Source organism: Panicum virgatum, chromosome 2N (assembly GCF_016808335.1).
Source record: "Panicum virgatum strain AP13 chromosome 2N, P.virgatum_v5, whole genome shotgun sequence".
Lineage (NCBI taxonomy): Eukaryota > Viridiplantae > Streptophyta > Magnoliopsida > Poales > Poaceae > Panicum > Panicum virgatum.
In genome coordinates, this window is record NC_053146.1 from 63,201,319 (window position 1) to 63,219,146 (window position 17,828).

The 17,828-nt window shown below is 43.6% G+C and overlaps 1 protein-coding gene across 1 annotated transcript; it reads left to right on the forward strand.

Moving 5' to 3' along the window:
* Positions 1–12,009: 12,009 nt before the first annotated feature.
* LOC120661769 lies at positions 12,010–15,209 on the forward strand. Its single transcript, XM_039940709.1, has 3 exons — positions 12,010–12,153; positions 14,064–14,912; positions 15,026–15,209. Exons 1-3 carry the CDS (start codon positions 12,129–12,131, stop codon positions 15,079–15,081), a joined length of 930 nt encoding a protein of 309 aa, XP_039796643.1. The 5' UTR covers positions 12,010–12,128; the 3' UTR covers positions 15,082–15,209.
* Positions 15,210–17,828: the final 2,619 nt, after the last annotated feature.

The following is a 17,828-nucleotide window of genomic DNA, read 5'->3' on the forward strand; positions in this document are numbered from 1 at the left end:
TAAGGCCCTATTTGGCAGGGCTCCACGAGCGGCTCCGGCAGGAGCCCTGCCAAACGGTGCAAATCGCACCGGCTCCAGGTGCGGAGAAGGCGCCGGAGCCGCTAGCGGCTTTCAAAGGCGAGGAGGAGCCACGTTTTCGTGGCTCCAGGCGAATCCTCCTGCTCTCGTCCCGCAATGCCCCTCCTCGGCACACCCAGCGCCCGGAGAAAAAAGAGCGACGTGTCTCTCACCCCCCACGGACCTCAGGCGAAAACAAGGGAAGCATCCGCTCCGGGACTAGCGGCGGCGGCGCGTAGGGAGGGCAGGGGTAGCGAAATCGACGGGAGGAGGGCTGCTGTGACCCCTCCGCCGCCGGTCCGCGTCCCGTTGGCCGCCACGCTGCCGCGGGAGGAGGTGATCGGGGGCGGCCGCGGGCAAGGGCGGCGGGGAGGAGGCGGCTGCGGGCCCCTACTGCGGCAGGAGGTGGCCGGCGGCGGCCACGGGCAGGTGCAGCGGCGGGAGATGGCCGCGGGCCGTCGCTGCAGAAGGAGGTGGCCGCCACAGGCAGGGGCGGCGGGGAGGAGATGGCCACGGGCCGCCGCTGCAGCAAGGAGATGGCCGGTGGCGGCCATGGATGGGGCGGCAGGGAGTTGGGCAGGTTGGGGGAAGCGACGGGAGGAAAGGGAAGGAAGGAAAAAAATGAAAAGAAAAGAAAAGAAAAAGAAAAAATAAAATAGAAAAGGAAGGAATTATGGACATTTTACTTTTTCTATGTACTTTAAACAACCCGGTGGAGTTGTTTTGCCAAACGTTTTCTAAAACGGCTCCAGCTCCACCAAAGAAGCCGCTCCACCTCTGGAGCCGGAGCCGGAGCTGTTTTTGGAAGAGCCGGAGCCATGCCAAACAGTCCCTAAGTATAACTTGTCTCCATCTAAACAACACAAGCTGCATTACCTTTATAGATAATGACCTTTGATTCAATAGAATCAATACCATATAACTTCAGTATGTGACATATCATTCTGTCAAGCTATACACAATCATGTGTGTAACACCCCGTGTGTTAATTATCTTAATTATGAGTAATCATGTGTTTAACATCGTCATTAACACTAACTGTGCCTGCATAAAATATTTTTTTAATTAAAATTTTGCTAGCTTGTTAACACATGAAATGATGACTAGTTTTTAAATCCAATGAAAAGATGCTTTGAAAATAACTTTTAAATTCTTGCTCAAATAAACTTTTTCCTAAAAACAAAGTTGTAGAGTTTTAAACGATGAACAACTTTTGTGTTGGTGGTTTTTCAAGTTGCCACGCAAAAACTTGAGAAAAATTTGAATTTTGAAAAGGGCTATATTTCGAATTTGCAGGAGTTTAAAAATTAACTTTTAAAGTAGGCTTCAAATGAAAAAGTGACTAAAATGAAAGTTGTAGATCTCGAAATTTTAAGCAAGTTTAGTATTCAAAAGTTTTTCATTTGAGGCCATAATAGTGGAGAAAAATTGAGTTTACAAAAGGAAATTTTGAACTTTGCTTTATTTACAAGTCTGCCCTCACTCCATCTCTTTCCTCTCTGTTTCTCGCCGTGACGGCGTTTGCCGCCGGCGTCGGCCATGTGCTGCGCCCTCGATGCGCCCCCGGCCAACTCCACCTTGCACGCCCCCGGTTTCGCCCGAAACCGCTCTCTTCTGGCACCTCGTGCGGCTGCCACGCGCCCGACGCCCCTCCGCACGACACGTCGCCGAACGCCGTCTCCGCTCTCGACGTCTGTGCCCACGCGTCGCGCGCCGACGACCACCACTGCCGCTTAACCCCGTCGTTGCCGTGGAGGTCGCCAAGTTCGCTTTCGCCTCTTCCCTCTCGCCCTCACTCCGAGCCGAGTTCCTCGGTCCCCTGCTCGCGCGCCCAGAGGCGCCGCCGGCCTCCATGAGTGCCGCCGCCCTCACCTCACCGCGGAGCGCCACCCTCTGACCTCCGTCTGCCCAACCGACCACGGGAACGAGATCCCCGCCTCTCAGCGAAGCTCCCGAGCCCCGACGCCACCGCCCAGGGCCATCGGCCGGCCGCCGCCGCCATTGTTGGCCGCCGAAGCTCTGCCCCGCCGTCGATCCTCGTCTTCCGGCCCTTCTCCGCCCGATTGAACCCCGCAGTACGCTAAATGTGCGACACTTGGAACCGGAGGGCGATGTTGAAGCCGAGCCAGAAGATGGTGCACGGGTGGACCAATCCAGAAGACGGAAGGACCGGCTGGAGTGCATGCTTGGACTGGGATGATGTCAAGCCGGTGCAAGACTACAAGCTAACTAACTGACTTTGTGTCAAACCCAGGCAAGCCCCGGAGCATAACCCCTAATTTGAGTATTCAATGTTTATTTAATTATTTGTGCATTTACGTTTTTAGGAGTTGTATGGAACCCTAGTATGCATGTTTCTCCCTAGGTACATATGAGTCTATACTAGTATACATATGTCGTTAGTATTGCCATGCTTAACTAGGATCCGGTAGAAGTCGAGTGATTGCTGTCACTCGCGAGCTATAGGTTTTTGTTACTTATGGAAATGTGGTTTGAGAATGAATCTGTGAGGAAAGAAAAATGTAGACCGGGCGGAGAGGAATTGGATTATGGATATGGAATGTTTGGAAAGTGGACCTCCGCCTGTGTCGATTGAGGACCGTACCGTTGTTGGCAGTGCTGACCGAGTTTGAACAGTACTAACCACATGCCGGAAGTAGGAGGTAGTCGAAACCGGTAAGCTAAATACCTGATTTGCAACGATACTTTGAATCGCGACCTGCTACTCTGGGAGTGGGATGATGGCGGGTGTTGGAGTGTATGTCGCCTCCTAGTTCTCTGGGAGTTCGCTGTGAGGGACCCTTCACCCGGGTTTTGGCAGGCGTGATTCAGACGTCGGGGTAATGATGGGAACGGTTGACATATGTGGTCCGGCGTGGCTGCACGTGTCGTGTGAGTTAGGTCCACCTTGCAAGGTTAAATCGGATCGATTCGCCGTCTCTCTCGGTTAAGAGAACCTTGGTCACTTTGTCACATTGTAGTAAAGGATGAAATGAGAATGAGTTGAAGACGGTGGAATGGTTTTAATAGAGGTTTAATGTGATCAACCATGCTTGCTTTAGATGTCAGGCAAATTTAGTTGGTACTTGATAAACTTAAATTGAGCTAAAATATTGAAAGTAAGGATCCAGTATCAGTAGCCTTTCAGCAAAACAAACTCCAGAGCCAAAAAGTTTTGCATGTCTAGATAGTGGGCTAAGTATACCCGTGTCGGGTAAGTCTTGCTGAGTATTAGTATACTCAGGGTTTGTTGTTACCCTGTTTTCAGGTAACTACTGCTGGTTGGAGCTAACCAGGATGCACATTGGTGGGCTCGATGTGACGTCCTCACGTCATCATAGTAATCGTTGTTTTTCTAAACTAAACTTTTATTTAATTTCCGCTGTATTTTGAACTATAGTATTTTACGTAAACTTGTTTGTAAAGCTCTGCTTTGTAAATTAACTTTGAGAAATTTTGTCTGTTTGTAATCATCTGTGCTCGTCTTCGTGCGAGACTTCCAGTGTTTTTCGATCCTTAAACCGACAGACGTCCGGATTACACCGTTTTAAGTGCACAGTAACTTGATTAATCATTAAGATGATAGTTAGCGCACTTAAGCCGGTTTAATTTGGGCGGTCCTGCTACAATGTGTAGCCTTATACAATACAATATCAGAATGATTAATGGAATTGACCATTAAATGTCTACGTACTTAAAAACTATTATATATTGGTCTTTTCATATTCATGTAAAGCTTATTTTAATGATGTAGAATATTGGGGATCTTATAGATAACCAAAATTATGATATCCACATAATCGGATCACGCATTATACCAAATCCGTATGTGCTATTTTAAGATATCAAAGATATTCTTAACTTCAATCTACCAATCTTAGGTAGAATAGCGCAGCTATTAGATAGCAAATTATTGCAAAGACAATATCTGGCCGGAAACTTTTGCAATATATATATTAACGTATAAATAGCACAGGGATAATGGACCACATGTCCTATTATCTTAATTCAATCACTATGGCATAAAATAATCTCCCCTCATATGTTTCTCTATCATGAGGTAGAACCACCATATGATTCTCTTTCATATTAAATGATTCAATATGATGTGGATATAGATAGCTTTACTATAAAAACCTGAGAGAAGATACTTGAATTCTAAACACAAAATAAAATTTTGGTTTAGACCGTTATCTTCCATCTCTAAACTCCATCTTTAGATTACAACGTGTTCTTGACAAGTGTTCATTACCAATGATGCCAAGATTATTGACCATCATATAATACTAGAAAATCCAATTATGGATTCTGAAATGAACACTACGTGTAATCAATCTTGTATTCTTCAAAATAAGGAATACATACAAAGTTGATTTTACCAAAATCAACTTAACCACTTTAAGCCATATATTGACTTAAGCAATACACGGTATATGTTGCAATTTTATATATAAGTAAGTATTGGATATGTAAACTCCTTCCCAGAAGTTTCACAATATATCATATCAAGTGATCATATGTGAAAGGACCTTAATCATGTGATGTCGCCTAGAGGGGGGTGAATAGGCGTTTAAACTTAATCCTGCAGATTAAAGCACTTAACACAATTGTCAGCAACCAACCGGTCAGATCGGTCTGGCAGACCTGTCAAACCGGTACTAGACTTAGAAACAGGATTCAAACACTCAGACCGGTCAGACTGGTTGAGAAGACCGGTCAGACCGGTCCTACGCAGAACCTGCACAAAAGTGTTAATCCTCCCCTTTAAGAGCTCTAGCACAAATGCAGCTTGGTGTGGTGCTTCTTTAGGTGCTTACAAATGTATTTCTTAACCCTGCACACATAGAAACAACAAAACCAAGTAGATTGAAGTGGAAGCACAAATAAAGCTAGAGTACAAAGTGTGAGGCAAACTAAATGAAGATAATGCAAGGAGACACAGAGATTTGTTTCACCGAAGTTCGGATTCACCACGTTCACCACGTGTGAATCCTAATCTCCGTTGAGGAAGCTTATCGCGACCACAAGGTCAAGCTATCTCCTCCTTTCCACTATATGACCATGTGTCCTCGTGACACACGATTGCTGCTGCAACAAACTTGCCGCTGCTCACCACAAGCTTGGGAGCTAGCCGGCGACGCCTAGCCGTCTAGGAGGCTTCACCTCCAAGAGTAACAAATGCTTCAATCAAGTTGGCAACACAATCGCAAGTGCTCAAGCTAGGGCTTATGCTCTCACTGCTCAAATGCTCTCTTAGCAAGAGTTTCACTCAACCCAACTCAAAGGATTCAACTCTAATCACTCAAATCTCACAAAGAGAGGTTGGGGAGGACTTCTCAAGTGCTCTCACGGTTCAGAGATGGCTCTGGAATGTAATAATGTCAGCACACCCGAATGGGTGAGGGTGTGGAGTATAAATACCCCTCTTTCAAAAACTAGCAGTTGCTCTGTCAGACTCAGATCGGTCAGACCGGTCCCTCAGACCGGTCAGACCAGTCAGTTCAAATTACCTAGCCGTTGGACCCCGACCGGTCAGACCGGTCCCAGTAAGTTTTCTGCTCCCGAGTGTTTCTCTCTTATTTTTCTCACTTGGGATAGCTATGAGCACTTTTGGTAATGTCAAACCACTGATGTTGCATCCCCCTTGATAGCACGGCATCCTATACTCAAGTTCACATAAAATGACATACACAACACTTGAGCTTTCATGTCTTGATCAAGCCGAACTTCTTCAATCAATATCTTGTGGTTGTCAACATCCTTAATTTCAGTGAGCATGCCTGCTTGAGCTAGTGACTTTGAATCTTTCCTTCATATAAGAATGGAATCCATCTTTGATTCACAAGTCACTCCCATTTTCCAAATAATGACACTCTTCAACATAGAGCTCTTTATGACTCTAGGATCTCCGGTATTTTGACCCGTATCGGTTTCCTTGCTCCCCCCAAGCCATCGCTTGCGTAGCCTCTTGAAACACGCCTCTCGGTCCTCTACCTTTATCCTAGCCGTCCATCTTGAACTCATATTGATTTGTATCATGCATGAAATCTTCGTTGTCAATTTGAATTCTCAATTCAATCTTATATACAAGCCTTCTAATTTGAGATAACATATGCACGTCAACTCATGTCTCATTCATTTTTCTCTTGCTTGCTTCCCTTGTACAATAATATTCATCTCATACGACAAGTCTTTCCAATTTGAGACTATGCAACAACATATTGTGTCTCATTCTCATAACATTTACTTGTCATACGAATTCTATCATAAGTCGAATAAGCCTTTAATAAATATTTGAGCCTTCATGTCAATCATGAACACTTGCTCACATTTTCCTTTTATTCTTGTTTTGCTTGTCATATACATCCGAAACAAGCCTTCGCATATTAGAGCCTTTATATCAACCATGAATACCTTGCTCTATTTTCTTTTACATCTTTTGCTTGCCACTTTGAGTCCCACATAAACTAACAAGCTTCAACACAATATTAGAGCATTCATACTACACATGAATACCTTGCTCTTCCATTTTTCTTTCTCATTCTAGCTTGTCACATATAATGATTGTCAATGGGACATACACATTTGCTTGTAATACATGAGCTATATCATTCCATAAATTAAATACCTGCTCATAATCTCATGCAAACAAGTTAGTCCTTTAATCGTATTGTCAATCAATACACCAAAACCCACTAGGGGCCTAGATGCTCTTTCAATATGTGATCACTACATCTATCAATTATCAACTATAAAGATAGATGTTTTTGTACTGCCAGTCAAAAGATAGTATCGAAAATTTATAACTTATTATGGAGAATAATCTGCATTGAAAATCAATGCTCCGGGCTTTGCGTAAACCCCTTGTGCTACTAGTCTTGCTTTAATCTCACCACCTCATTGTTCTCAATCCATTCTAGGATGAAAACACTTTTGTACCCATAGTAAAGGTACATCTAGGTGTTGGCTTTACTACCAAAAATACCTCTCTTCTGGTGAGCAAGACTATCTCTGTATGTATAACTTTACTCAACAAGTTCCAGTAAGAGTGACAAAGCACTCTGCCATAGTCTTATTAACTGGGTAACTTGGGATAATATATACAATTTATTCAGACAAATTTGTATCGATACATGTAGTCTTTATATGAAATAATTCTCCGGTTATGAAAACTTAAAAATGAACCCTGAATGACTCATCGTGACTTCCTTAAACGAGAGTCAGGGCTTTTCGATATCCCAGCATCAGTATTTTGGTGCACCTCTAAGCTGGGTTGTGGATTATAAATATCCACAGGACATAAAATGTCCTCTAGGTTTCTTTCAACCAAAGATTGAGTTGCATTTACTACTTTAGAAGAAAAGTCCTGCTTTATGGCCATATTTCTCCCCCTCTTATTTACAAATGGGAGTTGAGTGGTTTTGCTTAGTACCACTACTCTTTCTGGCACATACTTGCATCAGATTAATGATTAATAAATGCATGTGGCAGTTTATTTGCAATACTATACAAATCAATAATTCTTTGAACTCAAAGTTCAATTCATTTAGTACGTGATCCTGAGCTTGAAATGTTTTATGCATTCAATTGTTTTCCGGACATTATATATGGTACTTCTAATCTCCCCCTAATGCCTGGAAAAACTCATTTATACTATAAACCAGCATACAAGTTGTAAATAGATCCTCTCTAAGAGATCTGTACTGAACAATTGACGGAGATTTGAAATCTCAGATTGATCCCCAATTTCCTGTATGAACCCATCAATATATGCTGCGGTGGTGAGAGTGGTACGTATACAACGTAACCAATCTTACGCAAATAGGAAATCTTCATGGATCTCCACGTACTAAATGCATATAGGGGATATGCAGTTAATTATAAGTCAGGAGTGTGTAAATCTACCTGACTGCAACACGAAGTTGGTAATAGCATTTTACTAATAATGGTCCTGCTATGACTTAATGTCATACATCTAGATTCCAATTTATCCTTTTGGATATGTAACTAAACTTATGTTATACCATGCAATCGTCATTGAAGGTACAAAGGTTTAGTAGTGTTCAGGATAATGCTCATAACAAAAGGCATTATCTACCAAATGTATGGCTGAGTGTGTAAACTTTACACACTCTAGATCATCTCATAGATGTATCTATACAACCATGAAATGCCTGAACTGTCCATACAATCTTTGTATCGGACCCATACATATTCTTTTGAATATGATCAAGAATCTAATAGAGTCAACCTGATTTTAAGATAAGAGGATCTTATAATCCATATCCCTATGGTACTTACAGTATCCACACTTTGGGGAAATCAGGACCAAAAGAATTGCCAATAATTTTTCACGCATCCCTATGGATGGCCAGTTGATCATTCCAAATCTTGAATGGATCAACAATGTGAAAAATTCTTATACGCAACATGTTGTACGGGAATGATTGTATGCATAATACAACAAAGATGAGTCCTATCTCATTTCTTATATGTAATATTCAATGTTGTCTTCTTGTGTTTCCATATGAAAACACATTTGGATATCTGTATAATTTGGTAAGATATGAGTCGAATTAGGATATAATTAAATATGCTCAATTGTTAACTCATATCCATAGGAAGAATGATAGTGGTAGAACAAACCAAACTATCATTGCATTGCATCAACGATGGCCAAAAATATTCTCTTTTCTTGTCATAAGAACTAGGAACATTTTTCTTCCCCAATTATAGAGTTTGTGGTAAAAAAATCCACTAGGCACATATCATTCCCACATTGGAATGATTCCCGTATGATCTATATCTATATATGACAAGAATTCAATAAAATTCTCATCTAATATATAGAAATCCAAAAATATTGTCAAGTATCAAATTCATAATATGATATGTACAATACTTATGCGTTGACAATAAGTATTACAACATCTTTGATGTATAACGAACAACTCCAGATTGAGGTTCATGAAATTTTTTCTTAGTCAATGGGATAAAACCAATGCTATTGTCCACTGTCCATGTGGGATAGTGATACCATCTAGAGCGAGTTCATCAAACTCCTCTAAATTCAATATCCGCAACATGTGACAACCATTGATTTAATTAATTTACACCAAAGGTAAATTAAAAATCACTATGGTGATGTTGTAATCTCCAATGCAAAATTTAGGGGTATCCATATCTTCTCGTTGTTTTGGATAGTTGGAGGTCGTCAACAAAACTTCAAACCTCACAACAATTAGAGGTTATCACAAAATGTGCATACCTCATAGACAATCATTATTAATATGTCACACACATAGTAGATAATCTCTATGTCCGAGACATAGAGTAGATCTCTCAGTAGTAGGCAAATAAATTGCTGCTATAGGCACAGTCACTGGGCTGATATATTCACATGAATATAGCGCAGTCAATGCCTAAGGCTCTACTACCTGTGTGTAACCTCTGATAATGAATGATGGTAGTCACCGTACCAAAACACTTATTTGGGAGAATACAATGTAGGTAATCATCAAGTTAAAATAAACATGATGTAGACCTCTCAACAATGGGCGAATAATCGCTGCCATAGGCACGGTCTCTGGGCTGAATAATTCAATATGAATTAAACGCAGCCAATGCCTAGGACTCCATTACTTGTGTTAGAATCCCAAATGTATCCAAGATATAGATATAACAATTTTGCATAACCCCTCAATAATTAAGAAATTCTTAATTAAGAGGAACAAACTTTGTTAAAATGTTACTTATAGAAAAATAACCAAATTAACAATGTTAACAAAGTACTCTACCATATTAATACTGTTTAATTCAGATATTAAAACAGAAAAATTTAATAAGCACATAGTGCTATAGATGGATAGTGGCATAATTTACGCAAATCCTGTAGGGATCAAAGCAAAAATCCACTTTTTATGTTAGCCTTACTAGCAAAAATGGTTTGGTTGCTATTTTACCTTTCTAGACTAGGTCAATATGAGCCTAAATACAACCATCATTAATTAAGCATCACTTAATTAAGAGGATCCGATTTTATTGTAATTAAAATAATTGGCAACCAACAAAATCGATAAACTATTTATGTTTACATATACAATTTTCTGGTCTCAAAAGCAAATAATGTACAGAAGTAACGATTCTACCATACAAATTCTGTCTGAGTCCATGACGAAAACAGAAAATCATACACACAGAAAAATATATGTAAATATTAAACATTTAAAATTTCCGCAATATAATATATTATGATGCAATTTTTAAAGACTCATAGGTCTCAAAAACTATCTATTTACTCTAGGTAAATAATTTGCATCATAAGTCGTTTAAACACAAGGTCTAAAATAAGCATTTATATTTTCAATTATAAATGCAATATATTGCAATGTTGTATCTAGTCTAGGGCTAACCATAAGGAAACAATATAGTAGTAATCTACTTATTTGAATTACCATGTAAATCATAGGAGGAAAAAAATACTGTGCAAAACAGGAGGCTCGGTACCCTGGCTAGGCCTGCGAGTGGTCGGCCTGCCAGAGGCCGCGGCCTGGCTCAGCCCGATTAAGGGGTAGGGAGGGGGTGCGGTAGGGAACCTGCTCCCTGGAGCCGTCGCCGCCACCTCTGGGGGGCGCCACCGCCGCCCCTTGATGCTGCCGCCGCCGCCGCCTGTTGCCGAGTGCGCCGCTTCGCCCTTCCGCTTGCGCAAGTGAGCGCCGCTGCGGGCCGCGCCCAGCGCCCTCGTGCGTCGCGCACGAATGCCGCCGCCTTTTGGTGCCGCCGCCGGCGTCGAGTGCCGCCGCGCACCATTGCCGAGGGCCGCCTTCCCGGCTGCCCGTTGCGCCGCCTCCAGCCCCCTTGTGAGCCGCCGCCGCACCGGCCCCCTGCAGATACGCCGTGCGCTGCCGCCTCTAGCCCTTGGGGCCGCCGCCGCCACTGCCTTCTGGCCCTTTGCGCATCGGGCCATGTGCCGCCACCGCCGATGTGGCGTGTCGCCGGTCGTGCATGCCCCTGTCTGCGTCTCTACGGCGTGCCGAGCGTCGCCGGTTCTCTGGTGGTGCCGGCCACCGATGGTGAGGGTGCCCTGCGGGAATCGCCGAGGAGGGGGAAGGCGTTGCCGCCCAGGGCGGCCGTGGTGGTGCCGCCGCCACCGAGAGCGGCGATGGAGTCTCCGGGACGCAGAATCCCCGCCGACGGTTGTCTGATGGAGGCAGGGGCGAAGCCACATGCATTTTACATGGTGCACGTGCACCAGGGTTTAAATGGAAAATCTAAAACTACTTAATGAAACATTACTTGATAATTATAGTATTACTATAGACATGAAAATTGAAGAAGGAGTGCACCAGGGTGTTTTTGGTTTTAGCTTCGCCTCTGGATGGAGGGACTCGCATGTCCTCCCTGTCGGCTGTACTGGCACGGATGCGCCGTCTTCGTTCAAGATCGACGGTGCGTTCCTCTTTTCCACATTAATCTGATTGAGGCCGGACGACGTGATTGCCAATTCCAACGAAGACGACGCGTCTGTTATTCATTCTCCGTCGTCTCATGATTTTCTTGCATGTACTTAATTAACGATGAAAGAAAACAAAATGTAAATAGTCAGATTGTGATGGAGTCCAGTTATCTGATATCTCCGTGGCTTGTTGGTCAGAGCATGTCGCCGGCGAGCAGCCGGCCGTTCTTCCTGTCATGGTGAGTTGGTTGTTGGAAATAAATATTTCAGTTAAGATATTGTGATCTTCACTATTAAGGAAACATTTAAACCATCTAAACGTGATTAAGGAAACCTGATGATAAAACCCTAATGGGCTGTGATCAGCAGGCCCATTAGGCCCGTTTCCAGAGGCTGGCCCCAGCCCCACAGTGCCTATAAATATAAGGTCGTGGTTAGCACCTTAAACACCCATTCACGTCATTCTAAAATCCTAGCCACCGCTAGTCTGATCGCTGAAGGCACTGGAGGGGTTTGGAAGGCCAAGCACTCCCGTTTGGCGCCCGGAGGACGCCGATTCGCCGCTGCGTCTTCTACACCGACAAGAACGCCTACTTCCTCTACGGATCAGGCATAAATGGCTGCTGCAACTGCTAACGCTGGTATAATGTTTACCAATTTATTCCGCATTAGATTGATTTGTCATGAACTAGGTTATGTTAAGATCTTGGGTTATTAGCCTCTAATGTTTAAGCCTGGCTAATTCTAACAATCGGTATCATGAGCCATCTTAACCTAGTCATGCACGGTCAATTTTTGAGCCATGTTTATGCCTCTGTTTTGTCGGTTTTAGATGCAAAAACGTGCTGTGCAGATTAGATCCTATTGCACAGTTAGATTTGATTCATGTTTTAGATGCAATTAGATCCTGCATAATGGCTTTTATGTGTTAATCATGCGTGATTAGATCTAAATCATGGTTAATTAAGTTTCTGATCACGAGATTAGATCTAATCTAATTCGGTTTAGGTCAAGTTTAAGATTAATCTTGATCTGTTAATACTAAGTGTCTCGGATTAGATGCAAATCTTTAATGTTTATGCTAATTCATGATTAAACCGAGACAAATTGATGATTAGCTATGCAATTAATGTTAGGGTTTACTGCTACTTAATCTGTTCCCCAAATTAAGCCTCCGTTAAGTTAATATTCCGCAAATTAAAGCCCAAACTCATGAGATTGATGCATCAGTAAGCATGTAGAAGAAGGGGAAAAGCAATTTTCAGATCGCATAAGAAATCCCCAAATCTCGTGATGAACCCTAACCCTAACCCTAAGATTGAATCTTACCTGGTGACCATGAGTTGGTTCACTGAGAATAAGCAAGCACCGTCACGGCGCATCAGGAGGGTAGCCGTCACCCGCGCATGAGGCGGCGGCCGCGCGGGGACGAGTCCGCCCCACCAGCACTGGGTGCGCGGTGCCCCTGGCATGCGCTCCGGCGCATGAGAGCCAGGCGGCGGCCGGCCCGAGCGCGTGAAGGGGAGCTGCAACATGTGGCAGCAGGCGCCACCAGCGCGTGAGCCGGCAGCTTAGGGGCCAGCAAGCGGCGACCGGGCGTGCGTCCCGCGGCGCGTGGCACGCCAGGAGGGGCGCCGGCGCTCAGGCGCATGCCGGCCCGACGCAGACGCGCTCTGCTGCTGCGCGTGGGCGCCAGCAGCGGCCTACAGGGCCCGCGTGGCGGCCGGGCGGCCCGAGCCGCAGAGCGGCAGGCGCAGCCCGCGCATGCTGCTGTGGGGCACGAGCCCCAGGCGGCGGCCAGGCCCCAGTGGGCGCTCCACAAGCGGCCTGCAAGGCCGCGCCCCAAGGTGAGCGGAGCAGCGGCTTGCTGCTGCGGTCTGAGGAAGAGCGAAGGAAGAGTGAGGGGAGTTAGGGCACCCTCCAACAGCCGGCTCCTTATATATGATGCTAGATCAGTTATCAGCCATCCGATCGTAACGAACGGCTGAGATTGTTCCGCATTAGGGTTTCGCGGGTTGGGCCGAATTGGGCCGGTGGCAGCTTAATGGGCCGCGCGCGCAAGGGGATGTTTTTGGGCCTGTTTCATGAGTTTTAGCCCAGTTTAATGTTTAAAGCCTTTCCTATTACTGTTTCTTATGATATTAGCTCAATTTTAATTGCTGTTATGTTTAAAGGTTTTAATTATTTCTGTTGCACTTATTATTACCAGCATTATATTTATTTAATTTTTCCATGAGTTATGTAAATGCTTTTAATTATGTTTTTAATTGCATTTATTCACTGAAAATTATGTTCATCCACCATAAGCAATTAAGATGCACTCTATTTAAATGGAACCATCGGAAAGTTTATTTAGAGCACTTGTAATTAATTCTGACCATCGTTGATTTAATTACGAGTTTTAATGATAAATTTCGTTTGTTTTCCCCATCGGTGATGCAAATTGAAATTTATGTATGATTTTAATCAGACCATCGTAGGGTTAATATCATACTTCTTATGCGCATCTTAATTGTGAGTTTAATTAAGTTATTATTCTCATGATTTTCAGTGAACACTGTGACGGGCTACCTGAAGTCCATTGAGCCCCTAAATGGCACCAACTACCCCAGCTGGTATAAAGATGTTCAGGTGGCCATTGCTGTGTGCGAGTATGATCTCGCCTTACGTCAAGATAAGCCAGCAGAGCCCGCTGATCCCAATGGTGATCGTACTGCCATTGAGAAGTGGGAGAGATCAGACAGGATGGCCAACATGATCATTAAGAACACGATCACTCCGGCCATCTGTGGTGCTATTCCTGATAAGGACCAGGATGGTAATGATCTGAGCGCCAAGGCATACCTTGCCAAGGTGGAGGAGAACTTTAAGAGTTCTTCCAAGACTTATGCTAGCACCCTGGTCATGAAGATGCTGACTTCACAGTATGATGGGCAAAATGGAATCAGGGAGCACATTATGAGCATGTGTGACATGGCAAATAAGCTGAAGACACTGGATATGGCTATCTCTGATGGTTTTCTGGTGCACTTCATCATGACTTCTCTGCCAGTACAGTACAGTCCTTTCAAAATAAGCTACAACACTCAGAAGGCGACTTGGAGCATGGCTGAGCTCATTAGCTACTGTGTTGAGGAAGAAGAAAGGCAGAAAGCTGAAAGGATGAAGGATGCTGTCAACATGGTCAGCGAGCGCTTTGGGCGTGTTAGCATGAGCAACACTCCTAAGTATCAGGCTGAGTCTGGCAGCAGCAGGCAGCATAAGAGAAAGTTTAAGGGCCATAAGAGCAAGGCCGTGTCACATAAGAAGACCTCTAATGAGAGGCTGTGCAAGTTCTGCAAGTCACCTAAACATGAGCAGAAGGATTGTCATGGATTTAAGGAGTGGCTTAAGAACAAAGGTACAATTACTGATTATGTATCTTTTATTGATGAATCATTCTTAGTGAATTTTTCTCCTAATACTTGGTGGATTGACTCAGGTGCCACTGTGCACATTTCCAATTCACTGCAGGTATTCAGTTCGATCCGAACTATAAGAGAAGGGGAGCGAAGTCTAAGAGTGGCTGATGGCAATGAAGTGAAGGTTGAAGGCATTGGGAGCTTCAATTTGGAGTTACCAGGCGGCTTCAACCTTAGTTTGCATGATGTTCTTTATGTTCCCAGTTTGAAGAGAAACCTTATTTTTGTTTCGCGTTTAGATAAGTCGGGACATATTTGTGAGTTTGGCAACTCTGTGTGCAACATTAAATTTCATAATTTAAGTGTGGGCCTTGGTCATTTGCAAGGCGATCTTTATTTGCTCTCTCTTGATAAAGTTTATTCTGCAATGAATGTGGATGATGTATCGCATAAGCGTAAGCGTGATGATGAGACTTCTTCGAAATTGTGGCATTGTCGTTTGGGCCACATTTCGAGGGGGAGAATTGAGCGTCTCATAAGAGAAGAGATACTCCATTCATTAGATCTCTCAGACTTAGATCAACATTGCGTTGATTGTATTAAGGGGAAATTCGCTAAGACAATTAAGAAAGGAGCTACTCGGAGTTCGGGCCTATTAGAAATAATTCATACTGATATTTGTGGCCCGTTCCTAGTAAAGTCTGTTGATGATTTTGACTCGTTCATTACTTTCACAGATGACTTTTCTCGTTATGGTTATATTTACCCCATTCGTGATCGATCAGAGTCATTAGATAAATTCAAAATATTCAAGGCTGAAGTGGAAAATCAGCATAATGTCACTATTAAATTAGTGAGATCGGATCGAGGTGGTGAATATTATGGGAGACATGCTCCATTCGGCCAAGTATCTGGACCATTCGCTAAGTATCTTGAAGAGAATGGTATAAAGGCCCAGTACAGTATGCCGGGCGAACCACAGCAAAACGGAGTTGCTGAGCGTTGTAATCGTACACTAATGGACATGGTACGTAGCATGCTTACTTATTCTCCTTTGTCTGTGGAGCTGTGGATGGAAGCATTAAAAACAGCTGCGCACATACTTAATCGTGTTCCTTTCAAATCCGTGCCAAAAACACCTTATGAGTTGTGGTTTGGGAAGAAACCATCGCTTAATTATTTGCGTGTGTGGGGCTGTCCAGCCGAAGCTAAGTTATTTAATCCACAGCAAAAGAAATTAGATGATAAGACGGTGAGCTGCTATTTCATCGGATACCCTGATAAGTCTAAGGGATACCGATTCTACTGTCCTGATCGTTTCACTAAGTTCGTTGAGACCAGGCATGCTGTATTCCTAGAGGATGCAGGAATCAGTGGGAGCTTTCCGAGGAGGGAAATAAATCTTGAAGAAATACGGGCTGAGCTTCCCATCCCGGTGATTCAAGAAACAGTAACACCTCAGTTAGTGCCGCTGTTCGTTCCTTCCGTTCAGAGTACACCATCTGTTCAGATTACGTCTCCTGTTCAGAGTACTAGCGCTGCTCCGCCTGTTGAAGTAGGTCCTGAGCCTGCGAGCGAACAACAAGCTGAGCAAATGGCACCTAATGCTGAAGTTGAAAACCCTGTCGAGGTGCCTCAGACTGCACCTCAACCAGCACCTCAGCCTGTTGAACCATTAAGAAGATCACAGCGGGCTAGGAAACAGACAGTTTTCCCTGATTGTGAAACATACTTAAGTGAAGACATGTATGATATTGGGAAAGCTGATGATCCTAACTCATTTAGAGAGGCAGTATCATGTGAGAACTCTGCCAAATGGGTTGAGGCCATGGAAGAAGAGCTTAAGTCCATGAGTTCCAATGATGTTTGGGATCTGGTAGATATTCCTAATGGAGTCAAACCAGTAGGCTGTAAATGGGTCTACAAGACTAAACGTGATTCTAGAGGGAATGTCGAACGATTCAAAGCAAGGCTTGTAACCAAAGGTTTTACACAAAAGGAAGGGGTTGATTATAATGAAACTTTCTCCCCTGTGTCTAAGAAAGATTCATTCAGAATCGTTATGGCGCTAGTGGCTCATTATGACTTAGAGCTACAACAGATGGATGTTAAAACTGCGTTCCTTAATGGTGACTTGGATGAGACCATCTTCATGGCACAACCGGAAGGTTTTGTTGTGAAGGGCAAGGAACATTTAGGATGCAGACTTAAGAAATCCATTTACGGGCTTAAGCAAGCGTCAAGACAGTGGAACCTTAAATTCGATCAAGTGATTAAGAAATTCGGATTTAAGGAGAATGACGTGGATAATTGTATCTACACTAAGATAAAGGGTGGTAAATTTATAATTCTAGTGCTTTATGTGGATGATATCCTATTAGCTAGCAGTGATAAGCGTATGCTGCATGAGACAAAGGGATTTTTTTTCATCCAATTTTGATATGAAAGATCTTGGTGAAGCCTCTTATGTTCTGGGCATTGAGATACACCAAGATAGGACCAAAGGAGTACTAGGATTGTCTCAAAAGGCATATATTGAGAAAATGCTTAAGAGATTTAATATGGATAAGAGTAAGGCCACACCTGTTCCCATTAGCGAAAGGCGATAAGTTTAGTGAAGCCCAATGTCCTAAGAACCAATTGGAATCAGATGAGATGAAGGACATACCTTATGCTTCAGCTGTCGGAAGCCTGATGTATGCACAAGTCTGTACGCGTCCTGACTTGGCATTTGCTACCGGAATGTTTGGAAGATATCAGAAAAATCCCGGAAAGGTCCACTGGGTTGGTGTCAAGAAGGCATTACGTTACTGCCAAGGCACTAAAGACTTCATGCTCACATACAGAAGATCAGATAACCTTGAAGTTGTGGGTTATACTGATGCTGACTTTGCTGGATGTGTGGATAGTAGGAA

What these genes read in the sequence shown, in the direction of transcription:
- LOC120661769 (XM_039940709.1), top strand. Translation starts at nt 12,129, where the DNA reads ATGGCTGCTGCAACTGCTAACGCTG. An exon ending in TGCTGCAACTGCTAACGCTG is followed by an intron (nt 12,154 to 14,063) that starts GTATAATGTTTA and finishes CATGATTTTCAG; the next exon opens with TGAACACTGTGACGGGCTAC. An exon ending in GGAGTGGCTTAAGAACAAAG is followed by an intron (nt 14,913 to 15,025) that starts GTACAATTACTG and finishes AATTCACTGCAG; the next exon opens with GTATTCAGTTCGATCCGAAC.